General features: G+C 53.1%; 1 protein-coding gene across 1 annotated transcript; it reads left to right on the forward strand.

The window, feature by feature from the left end:
* The first annotated feature begins 374 nt into the window (after nucleotides 1-374).
* LOC133362468 (anti-apoptotic protein NR13-like) lies at nucleotides 375-3,942 on the forward strand. Its single transcript, XM_061581417.1, has 2 exons — nucleotides 375-875; nucleotides 3,811-3,942. The coding sequence occupies exons 1-2, from the start codon at nucleotides 375-377 to the stop codon at nucleotides 3,850-3,852; spliced, it is 543 nt and encodes a 180-aa protein (XP_061437401.1). The 3' UTR covers nucleotides 3,853-3,942.
* The last annotated feature ends 9,134 nt before the right edge of the window (nucleotides 3,943-13,076 follow it).

The raw sequence follows: 13,076 nt of genomic DNA on the forward strand, positions 1-13,076 counted from the left end.
AGCGGCAGCTTCAGGAGGTGCAGGAGCAGCTCCCGGAGTTGCAGCGACATCTCGAGCTGGTGCAGCAGCGGCAGCGGGCGGAGACGCTCTGGCAGCAGCAGCTCCAGCACATGCAGCAGGTGCAGCAGCAGCTCCAGCAGGTGCAGCGGCAACAGGAGCTTGTGCAGCAGGTGCAGGAGCAGCTCCAGAAGGTGCAGCGGCAACAGGAGCTTGTGCAACAGCTGCAGGAGCAGCAGCAGGTGCAGCAGCAGCAGGAGCTTGTGCAGCAGCTGCAGCAGCAGGAGCTTGTGCAGCAGGAGCAGCAGCAGCAGGAGCAGCTGCAGCAGCTGCTCCTGCTGCTGCAGGAAGTGCAGCAGCAGCAGGAGCAGCAGCTGATGCTTCGGTTCGAGCAGCTGCAGCTAATGCAACAGGAGCATCTGGAGCAGTCGCAGCAGTTCGAGGACCTTCAGGAGCTGCGGCGGCAAGTGCGGCAACTCCAGCGGCAGGTGCGGGAGGCCGGGGCGCAGCTGCAGACCTCCCAGCGGCTGCTGCGGCTGCGTGCGGAGCGGCTGCAGGAGGCGTTCGACACCCGAGGAGACGCGTTGCTGGCAGAGTTCGAAGCCTCCATCCCGGACTTTGTGAGCGGCGCGGAGCGGCTGGCGAAGCGAGTGGAGCCGCGCCGGCTGGTCGTGACCATGGCCTGGAAGGTTCTCAACGGAGCGCCCCTGAGCTGGGACGGCGTCCTGTCCGCGGTGGTGTACTGCGCGCTGCTCGTCAGGAGCCTCGGGGCCTGCGGGCGGCTGGGAGACTCGGAGAAGACGCGGCCCCTGACGGACCTGGTGGCCGCTGTGCTGCTGGCCGAACGCAGGAGCTGGCTCATGGAGCACGGAGGCTGGGTGAGGGGTTACACACCAACACCACCAACACCACCGCCACCATCAACACCACCACCAACACCACCGCCACCACCAACACTACTACCACCACCAACACCACTACCGTCGCCACCACCACCACCGCTACCGTCGCCACCACCAACACCACCACCAACACCACTACCAACACCACTACCAACACCACTAACACCACTACCATTGCCACCGCCACTACCATCGCCACGACCACTACCGTCGCCACCGCAACCACTAACACCACCGCCACCACTAACACCACCAACGCCACTACCACCAACACCACTACCGTCGCCAACACCACCACCAACACCACCACCACTACCGTCGCCACCGCCACCACCAATACCACTACCACCACCAACATCAACACCACCACCAACACCACCACCAACACCACTACCACCACCAACACCACCACCAACACCACCACCAACACCACCACCAACACCACTACCACCACCAACACCACTACCACCACCAACACCACTACCGTCGCCACCACCAACACCACCACTAACACCACTACCGTCACCACCGCCACTCACAGGGGGTGTCTTCTTCCCATATTTGAGGCACCTCAGCCTCAGCAGGGTCATCCCCACTTTGTCCCATGATGTTTTCCAGGCTGAGGGATTTCCCCTCTCCCAGGTCCTCACAGAAATGCTCAGCAAATCTGCAAACCTGTTCCTGGGGGTCGGAGATTGGATCACCGTTCTTTCCCCTAAGGATGGTAATAGGTGTGGCGCTGCAGGTTACTTTTTTGATGGGATTAAAGAGCGATTTGTGATCGTGGGCCATTGAGGCAGACTCCATCTCCTCAGCAACACACGACCACCAACCATCCTTGCAGCGCCTCACGGCTCTCCGAACCTCCGAGCGAAGGCTGCGCTAAGCCTCATTTTCTGACAGTGGGATGCTGTAGAGTCTACAGCATCCCACTGTCAGAGAATGAGGCTACAGTCTACAGTGTAGACGATGAGAGTGAGCCTGTCGCTTTTTCTCAACCAGCATGAACACCTACTCTGTCAGCCAGGGTCTCTGGGGAGGTCTGGACGGTGTACCCAAAGCAGCCATTGCAGCTGCATGAGCCACAGTCCTAAACCTCGCCCATTTCCCCTCGACATCAGGAGTGGGGGATGATGCAAACCCCAGCCACAAGCGATGATGCAATTCTCGCTTACAACTTTCATCAGCTAGCTGAGACCAGGCCACTATGGGTTTGAATGGGGTCCTGGGTGTACACCCACCACCGGAGTGGGAGAATGGCAGACACATCTTACAGATGACAAATGGGCAGTGTCTCACTACCCAGTGTCTCTCTACCCAGTGTCTCACTACCCATTGTCTCACTACCCAGTGTCTCTCTATCCAGTGTCTCGCTACCCAGTGTCCCACTACCCAGTGACTCACTACCCAGTGTCTCACTACCCAGTGTCTCACTACCCAGTGTCTCACCACCCAGTGTCTCACTACTCAGTGTCTCACCACCCAGTGTCTCACTAGCAGTGTCTCACCACCCAGTGTCTCACTACCCAGTATCTCACCACCCAGTGTCTCACTACCCAATGTCTCACTACCCAGTGTCTCTCTACCCAGTGTCTCTCTACCCAGTGTCTCACCACCCAGTGTCTCTCTACCCAGTGTCTCACCACCCAGTGTCTCTCTACCCAGTGTCTCACCACCCAGTGTCTCTCTACCCAGTGTCTCACTACCCAGTGTCTCACTACCCAGTGTCTCTCTACCCAGTGTCTCTCTACCCAGTGTCTCACTACCCAGTGTCTCTCTACCCAGTGTCTCACTACCCAGTGTCTCACTACCCAGTGTCTCACCACCCAGTATCTCACTACCCAGTGTCTCACCACCCAGTGTCTCACTAGCAGTGTCTCACCACCCAGTGTCTCACTACCCAGTGTCTCACCACCCAGTGTCTCACTACCCAATGTCTCACTACCCAGTGTCTCTCTACCCAGTGTCTCTCTACCCAGTGTCTCACCACCCAGTGTCTCTCTACCCAGTGTCTCACTACCCAGTGTCTCACTACCCAGTGTCTCACTACCCAGTGACTCACCACCCAGTGTCTCACCACCCAGTGTCTCTCTACCCAGTGTCTCACTACCCAGTGTCTCACTACCCAGTGTCTCTCTACCCAGTGTCTCACTACCCAGTGTCTCTCTACCCAGTGTCTCACTACCCAGTGTCTCACTACTCAGTATCTCACTACCCAGTGTCTCACTACCCAGTGTCTCTCTATCCAGTGTCTCACTACCCAGTGTCTCACTACCCAGTGTCTCACTACCCAGTGTCTCTCTACCCAGTGTCTCACTACCCAGTGTCTCACTACCCAGTGTCTCTCTACCCAGTGTCTCACTACCCAGTGTCTCACCACCCAGTGTCTCACTACCCAGTGTCTCACTACCCAGTGTCTCTACCCAGTGTCTCACTACCCAGTGTCTGACTACCCAGTGTCTCACTACCCAGTGTCTCACTACCCAGTGACTCACCTGTGTGATGATGATGGTGGTGATGATGGTGGTGATGATGGTGGTGGTGATGATGATGATGGTGGTGGTGATGATGATGGTGGTGGTGGTGATGGTGGTGGTGGTGGTGATGATGATGGTGGTGATGTTGGTGGTGATGATGATGGTGGTGATGGTGGTGATGATGATGATGGTGGTGGTGGTGATGATGATGATGGTGGTGGTGGTGGTGGTGATGGTGGTGGTGGTGATGATGGTGGTGGTGATGGTGGTGATGATGATGGTGGTGGTGATGGTGGTGATGATGATGATGGTGATGATGATGGTGGTGATGATGATGGTGATGATGATGGTGGTGATGATGATAATGATGATGGTGGTGATTATGATGATGATGGGGCTCCGTTCTGTTTCTCCTCCTTGGTGCTGCCACACAGGAGGGCTTCCTGCGAGCGCTCGAGCCGGGGACTCCCACCTAGGAGAGGAGCCACAGACGTCGAGCTCCGACGGGCAGCGGCAGTGGAGACGAGTAGAGAGAGAGGAGAGAGTGAGGAGAGAGTGAGGGGAGAGAGTGAGGAGAGAGAGAGTGAGGAGAGAGAGTGAGGAGAGAGTGAGGGGAGAGAGTGAGGGGAGAGAGTGAGGAGAGAGACAGTGAGGAGAGAAAGTGAGGGGAGAGAGTGAGGAGAGAGTGAGGGGAGAGTGAGGGGAGAGAGTGAGGGGAGAGTGAGGAGAGAAAGTGAGGGGAGAGAGTGAGGAGAGAGTGAGGGGAGAGTGAGGGGAGAGAGTGAGGGGAGAGTGAGGAGAGAAAGTGAGGGCAGAGAGTGAGGAGAGAAAGTGAGGGGAGAGTGAGGGGAGAGTGAGGAGAGAGAGTGAGGAGAGAGTGAGGGGAGAGAGAGAGGAGAGAGAGAGGAGAGAGACAGAGTGAGGAGAGAGTGAGGAGTGAGAGAAAGCGCATCGTAATTTCTGAATCGTGATGTAAACATTTTAAACTTGAGGGAATTCATGTCTTGGCAGTGGCAATGAGAGAAGCAAACATTGAAATGGTTCGGGGCTTGAATCGGATGAAAATTCAGAGGCGTTAAAACGTGCAAACTACCAACTGAAATGTTCATTATTTTAAAGAAATTCCACAAGAACAATAGTCGTGGGGTACGTGTTGCTGTGTGCGTTTACACAATTTGACTTGAAGTCTTCCCGCAGAAATCTGCTTACACAGAAACAAAACATACAGCCAAGGAATTGTGGTGACGTGTTGTTTTAAATTGTCTGAATTTTTGTAAAACACTTTTAAGTCACAACATCAGACAGTAGTTTTGATCGTTGATGAATAATGTTTGTGTGTTTAGCGTTACTGACATAAAGTGCGTGCAAGTAAGTCGTGATTTTTAAACGTAATCTTCACTTATCATGGAACACAAATCTGAGTAGTAGTAGTATCATGGCAAGGAGCTGTGTGAACATATAGCTGGATACTCGCAGTCACCTCAACAACAAGTCATTCTCATGTTCTGAGAAAAGGATTATTTGAAACTCTTCGTTTTTTTCGGGAAAAAACAAGTATTAAATAAGTCATATAAATAATAAACAATAAATAATTTGTATTTAATTATAATTTCTAAGCCACGCAGGAAAACATAAAAAATGATAAATACCGGTGAGTGTTGACTGAGTGATTGATGTGAAACTCTCTGCAATAAATGTGACTTGTTGTGTCTCTTAAAACATCTGCGCCGTTCTCTCGCCGCCGTGCTGCAGGAACAATGTTCCTGGAGGATTGCTGCTTTTGTTTAAATCCACGTTTCACGTGACACCCGTAGTGAGTCCAACTGGGTCACAGACGTAGTGGGAGCAACGCTGCTTCACCAACTCAACACAACACGAGCTGCACTTGGGGGTGTTCAATGCCCATCTACCCCACGCTACGCAGAGGTCGCAACCGGGTACCCCATACCCGTACTCTACCCCATACCCATACCCTACCTGATACCCGTACTCTACCCCATACCCGTACCCTACCCCATACCCGTACCCTACCTGATACCCGTACTCTACCCCATACCCGTACCCTACCCCATACCCGTACTCTACCCCATACCCGTACTCTACCTGATACCCGTACCCTACCCCATACCCGTACCCTACCTGATACCCTACCTGATACCCGTACTCTACCCCATACCCTACCTGATACCCGTACTCTACCTGATACCCGTACTCTACCCCATACCCGTACCCTACCTGATACCCGTACCCTACCTGATACCCTACCTGATACCCGTACCCTACCTGATACCCTACCTGATACCTGTACCCTACCTGATACCCGTACTCTACCTGATACCCGTACTCTACCCCATACCCGTACCCTACCTGATACCTGTACCCTACCCGATACCCGTACTCTACCTGATACCCGTACCCTACCTGATACCCATACCCTACCCCATACCCGTACTCTACCCCATACCCGTACCCTACCTGATACCCGTACCCTACCTGATACCCGTACCCTACCTGATACCCTACCTGATACCCTACCTGATACCCGTACCCTACCTGATACCCGTACTCTACCTGATACCCGTACCCTACCCCATACCCGTACCCTACCTGATACCCGTACCCTACCTGATACCCGTACCCTACCTGATACCCTACTTGATACCCGTACCCTACCTGATACCCTACCTGATACCCGTACCCTACCTGAAACCCGTACTCTACCTGATACCCGTACCCTACCCCATACCCGTACCCTACCTGATACCCGTACCCTACCTGATGCCCGTACCCTACCTGATACCCGTACCCTACCTGATACCCGTACCCTACCTGATACCCGTACCCTACCCCATACCCGTACCCTACCCGATGCCCGTACCCTACCTGATACCCGTACCCTACCTGATACCCGTACCCTACCTGATACCCGTACCCTACCCCATACCCGTACCCTACCCGATACCCGTACCCTACCTGATACCCGTACCCTACCTGATACCCGTACTCTACCCCATACCCGTACCCTACCCGATACCCATACTCTACCCCATACCCGTACCCTACCCGATACCCATACTCTACCCCATACCCGTACCCTACCCGATACCCGTACTCTACCTGATACCCGTACCCTACCTGATACCCGTACCCTACCCGATACCCGTACCCTATCTGATACCCGTACCCTACCTGATACCCGTACTCTACCCCATACCCGTACCCTACCTGATACTCGTACTCTACCCCATACCCGTACCCTACCCGATACCCGTACCCTACCTGATACCCGTACCCTACCTGATACCCGTACCCTACCCGATACCCGTACCCTACCTGATACCCGTACTCTACCCCATACCCTACCCGATACCCGTACCCGGCCGGGTACGGGTACGGGTAGACCGTGAGTCACTGGTGAGTAACCGTTTGTCACTCATTTCCCAACGTCTTGTCTCTTCTCACAATTCAAGTTCCTAGAATCAACCCACCCGCGCCTGCAACATGGCTTCATCCCAGAGGTCGCAATCAGGTACCAGATACCCGTACCCTACCCGTACCCGGCCGGGTATCGGGTAGGGTACGGCCGGGTACTGACGCTGTCTTTCTGACAGACCTGTTCTGAGGACGGCTGCTTGCGTTGTGGCCGAAACGTCGTGAGAATTGTATTTTATGACATACACACCACACACACACCCCACACACACCACACACACACACCCCACACACACCACACACACCACCACACACACACCACACACACCACACACACACACCATACACAAACACACACACCACACACACACACCCCACACACACCACACACACCACCACACACACACCACACACACCACACACACACTACACACCACACACACACCACACACAAACACCACACACACACACCACACACACACCACACACACACACCACACACAGTCCACTCAGCACACACTTCACAACTCACGTCTTCCTCTTGTTTTTCTTCTCTCTCTGCTCTCTCTGTCTCTTTCTGTCTCTCTGGTGATTTCGCTAAAGTCACAGACACATGCCCCGGCAATAGCCGTAACGCAACTTTGAACAGGATTGTGGATTTGGTGTTTCGGGTCCGATTGCGCAACACAAAAGGGGTCGTTAAGTCGGAAACATTCTCAAGATTTATTGCGACATAAATTACCCGCGACATTCCACTGTGTGGTGCTGTAAGTACATTTTTATACGTACAGTACTGTATACACAAACCCACACAGAGACCCATAGACTCATCACACAGAGACCCACAGACTCACCACACAGAGACCCACAGACTCACCACACAGAGACCCATAGACTCATCTTATAGAGACCCATAGACTCATCACACAGAGACCCATAGACTCATCTTATAGAGACCCATAGACTCAGCACACAGAGACCCATAGACTCACCACACAGAGACCCACAGACTCATCACACACAGACCCACAAACTCACCTCACAGAGACCCACAGACTCATCACACAGAGACCCATAGACTCACCACACAGAGACCCACAGACTCACCACACAGAGACCCACAGACTCACCACACAGAGACCCACATAATCACCACACAGAGACCCACATAATCACCACAGAGACCCATAGACTCACCACACAGAGACCCACAGACTAACCACACAGAGACCCACAGACTCACCACACAGAGACCCACATAATCACCACACAGAGACCCATAGCCTCTGAGGCAGCGTCTCTGCTGTGTTTTACAATCAGTGCTTTGGGGAATGTGAAACAAAAACGGGACACCTTGTAACGTATATTCTTGGTTCTTTCGCTAAAGTCACGTAGAAGGGAAACAATAAAATAATATTTATTTTATTATTCTACGTGACTTTACCGAAAGAACCACGAATGTGAATCCCTGAAATCACGAAAGCTTTAAATCAAAATGTAACTTAACATAACGTGTTCCTGGCCATTGCTTTCAATAATCGCAACGCACACACGCGCGTAGGAAACACCCCGTGTCGCTGCCATGCTATCGAAGGGACGTTGAACCTCAAACGTGAAAACGATAATCAATAAACGATAAACAACCAATATCACTGGTCAACAACAAACAAAAAACATTTTTTTCTGGCCTAGACTTTTGCAGCTGTTTTAGACAAATTTCAGGGTGCTGATTCCAAATCTGATCTCAGATTTGCTCTATCACATCTCATTTGTATGCCATCGGCATACACCATTTTCATTGATTGCAAGTTGTTGAGAATCAGTGACTGCTTTAGTGTTAAAATATGGTGCTGTATTTTTAGGATAGTGTGCCGGATTTGGAATCAGCAGCACCACAAAATTACCTTAAACCCGTTGGAATACCTCATGCCAGAAGCAGAGGTCGCAACCGGGTACCCGATACCCGTACCCTACCGGCTACCCGTACCCAACCGGGTACGGGTACCCGTTTGCGACCCTGGTGTGGCCGGGTACGGGTACGGGTAGGCCGTGAGTTACTGGTGAGTCACCGTTTGTCACTCATTTCAGGTAGGGTACGGATAGGGAACGGGAACCTGTACCCGGCCGGGTACGGGTACGGGTACCCGTTTGCGACCTTGATACGGCCGGGTATGGGTATGGGTAAGGAATCAAAACCCGTTTGCGACCTCTGGCCAGAAGAACGAGTGTGTTGACCAGTGTTGTAATCAACGAGCAGCTGACGACGTCCCCTCCTCCCTACAGTCCGGGAACCCGCCGTGGGAACGGGGAACTTCCGGCTGTCACGGCCGCCAACCCCGAGTTGAGCGTTGGCGGCGGCGGAGGGAGTCGCCAAACAAGAATCACTTTGATGGGGGGCCCCCTGGGGGCCGAGCCCCCCCTCTGCGGCACGCGACCGGCGAGAACGGCAGAAGCGGAGCGCTGTCCGTCCCCACTCTCCTGCGCTCTCTGCTCGCGAGGGGATTCGCCAGTCCCACGTCGCCTACGCCCCTCGTGACCTTACGCAGCCGCTCCCTCACCTGGCTCCACCACGCCGACCCCCCCCCTCCCGTCTCCGCGCCCCCCCGAGCCTCCCCCTGCACCCCCCCCCTTCTCTCCCTCGCCTCGTGTGTTCTCAAGCTGTGTTCGCGCAGCCTCTCGGCGTGTCCATGGCTCCTGGCGTTCTCCCTCTGCGCCTGCGTCTGGCCTCGAAACGGCCGCCTCTCCCAGCGCGCTCGCTCTGCCGAGTCCCACGGCTGCCGCCCGATGTCCACGGCTCTCGCTCCGCCCCCCCTCCCCCCGACTCGCGCCACGGGGCCCTCCCCGCCGCCGCGTCCTCTCTGCGGGGCTCCTGCCGCTGACGGCCTCCAGTGGAGCCCGAGGCCCGCGGGTGGCCGCCGTGCGGGCTGCTCGCTGCTGGGCCTCCGCTCCTCCGCCCTCCTGCCGCCTCCGCTGCTGCCGCCACCAGCTCTCTCCATGGCAGATCGCTGCGGCTTCTTGTTGTTGTTGTGGCTGTTGTTATTGTTGCTGTTGTTGTGGCTGTTGTTGCTCCTCCGCTCGCAGCTTGGCCTTCCGCAGTGTCGTGCTGAGTGAGGGTGGTGGTGCAGCGAGAACAGGTCCCTGTACCGTTACAACCATCAACACCATCAACACCATCACAACCATCAACACCATTACCAGCATCAACACCATCATCACCACCATCATCACAACCACCATCACCACCATCAACACCATCACCACCATCAACACCATTACCAGCATCAACACCATCATCACCACCATCATCACAACCACCATCACCACCATCACAACCATCAACACCACCATCACCACCATCACCTACGCGGGGGATCTTTGTGTATAGGTGCTGCTAACAGCACTTGCTCCTATAACCTGCTAGAGGCTACACAGGGGATTTTTGTCTGTGTATTGGGGGTGATAACAGCACTTGCCCCTACAGCCTGCTAGAGGCTACACGGGGGACCTTTGTCTGTGTATAGCTACTAACAGCACTTGCCCCTACATCCTGCTGGAGGCTACACGGGGCACCTTTGTCTGTGTATAGCTACTACTAACAGCACTTGCCCCTACATCCTGCTAGAGGCTACACGGGGCACCTTTGTCTGTGTATAGGAGCTACTAACAGCACTTGCCCCTACCTCCTGCTAGAGGCTACACGGGGCACCTTTGTCTGTGTATAGGAGCTACTAACAGCACTTGCCCCTACATCCTGCTAGAGGCTACACGGGGCACCTTTGTCTGTGTATAGCTACTACTAACAGCACTTGCCCCTACATCCTGCTAGAGGCTACACGGGGCACCTTTGTCTGTGTATAGGAGCTACTAACAGCACTTGCCCCTACATCCTGCTGGAGGCTACACGGGGCACCTTTGTCTGTGTATAGCTACTACTAACAGCACTTGCCCCTACCTCCTGCTAGAGGCTACACGGGGCACCTTTGTCTGTGTATAGCTACTACTAACAGCACTTGCCCCTACATCCTGCTAGAGGCTACACGGGGCACCTTTGTCTGTATAGGTGCTACTAACAGCACTTGCCCCTACATCCTGCTAGAGGCTACACGGGCACCTTTGTCTGTATAGGTGCTACTAACAGCACTTGCCCCTACATCCTGCTAGAGGCTACACGGGGCACCTTTGTCTGTATAGGTGCTACTAACAGCACTTGCCCCTACAGCCTGCTAGAGGCTACACGGGGCACCTTTGTCTGTGTATAGGTGCTACTAACAGCACTTGCCCTTACATCCTGCTAGAGGCTACACGGGGCACCTTTGTCTGTGTATAGGTGCTACTAACAGCACTTGCCCCTACAGCCTGCTAGAGGCTACACGGGGCACCTTTGTCTGTGTATAGGTGCTACTAACAGCACTTGCCCTTACATCCTGCTAGAGGCTACACGGGGCACCTTTGTCTGTGTATAGGTGCTACTAACAGCACTTGCCCCTACATCCTGCTAGAGGCTACACGGGCACCTTTGTCTGTGTATAGGTGCTACTAACAGCACTTGCCCCTACAGCCTGCTAGAGGCTACACGGGGCACCTTTGTCTAAAGTCTCACTCTCGCAGTCACGGGGGGGGGGGGGGGGTAGCAGCCCAGCCCCAGCCGGCCAAGGTGCGACCTCGGCCGGCTGAGCAATCTAGCCGAGACCGGTGGCACTCCCAGGGACTAGGCCTTACCGCAGGGCTCACCGGCGCAACGCTGCGTCGACGTCTTGGGAGGGGGTCTTGAGTTCTTTTCTCCGTCGTTGTGAGCTCACACACTCAACAATGTCTTCGTGTGGAGTGCAGCAGCAGCAGCAGCAGGAGGAGGAGGTCCGACGTCGCGTGCCGACACCTCGGGCAGGAGGCTGCAGGCAGCTGCGAACTCGTGAGATTGGCAGGGCGCGTTTATAATACGTAGTGCGGATAGGCGACCACGTGACGCGAGTGAGACTCGGATTCCGTAGAACTGATAAGACTGCGCGCTGCGCCGTAGACTCAACACTGCGGCTCAGCCGACGTTTCAGGTCCCCTGGGGGGCGTGCGAGTCACGTGGTGGGGTCTGTGACGTCACGGGGCACACGGCTGACTGTTCCACTCCTGCCAAGCTCGATAATATTTTTTTATATTTTTTTATTTCTCGTCACATCTCTAACGTCTTAACAGGAGCTTCAAACCAGCAACATCGAGAGCGACAAGAGGTCAGTGTACTTCCAAGCTGGTTCACCAATGTGAAGATGTCACAGACACTAACGCTGGGAATTAACATTTAAAATTTGATTTAAAAAAAATATTGCGCTTGGAGAATGCGGGAATCGATCCCACGTATCTTCTTCTTCTTGGTTCTTTCGGTAAAGTCACGTAGAAGGGAAATAATAAAATAATAAAAATAAAACATAATAAAATAATTCTCACGACGTTTCGGCCACAACGCAAGCAGCCGTCCTCAGGTGAAGACCAGGTCTGTCGAGGCGACAGAGTCTGAATGAAACAGCACACGAGCTTGGAGCATGTATATAAGCTGGGCGTCTTGACAAAGGAATTTGCATATCAAGATGAATTTAGCATATTTATGGAAAATGCAGGAATGTGATTAGTGCTACATATGCCCGTGCATTATGCAGGATTAGCAGCATCAAAGGGAGAGGATATGGGAAATGCAGGAATGTGAATAGTGCTAATTCATCATCAAAGGAAGGGGGTAGGGGTAGCATTAATCAAGGGAAGGAGTGTTAATAGTATGTAGCTGCAGTAACTAAAACCACCACGTAAACAACTAAAGTATAAACTACATAGCATCATCAGTATACTTACTATACTCTACAATAAGCTGAGTTACTAACTGTAAGTTATACATTACAATTCTACGTCGTAAAAATTATATAATATGCTACCATCTAAACTTTATTCTCTTACATCACACGAGTCTACACCGTACTATATACTGCCATAGACAAACCCAACATTAAATTACATACTGTATTGCTATAAACCACCCTATACCTTATACATTTTAATATAACACTATGTATTATTCTACCCACCCTAATGTGTATCACACTGCTATTTATTTACTATACAATTACGATACTATATATTACTTTGTTCATTGTATTAAGCATAGAGGATATGGGAAATGCAGGTATGTGAATAGTACTAATTCAGCATCAGCAGCTACATACTATTAACACTCCTTCCCTTTATTAATGCTACCCCTATCCCCTCCCTTTGATGCTGAATTAGTTTA

Source organism: Lethenteron reissneri, unplaced genomic scaffold (genome assembly GCF_015708825.2).
Source record: "Lethenteron reissneri isolate LAM-NWPU_2019-01 unplaced genomic scaffold, ASM1570882v1 scaffold_1492, whole genome shotgun sequence".
NCBI classification, from domain to species: Eukaryota; Metazoa; Chordata; class Hyperoartia; order Petromyzontiformes; family Petromyzontidae; genus Lethenteron; species Lethenteron reissneri.

Excerpts from the sequence above, each read along its gene's own strand:
- LOC133362468 (XM_061581417.1), top strand. The coding sequence starts at position 375 with ATGCTTCGGTTCGAGCAGCTGCAGCTAATGCAACAGGAGCATCTGGAG. Across the intron at positions 876-3,810 it reads TCATGGAGCACGGAGGCTGG|GAGGGCTTCCTGCGAGCGCT; the intron begins GTGAGGGGTTAC and ends GCTGCCACACAG.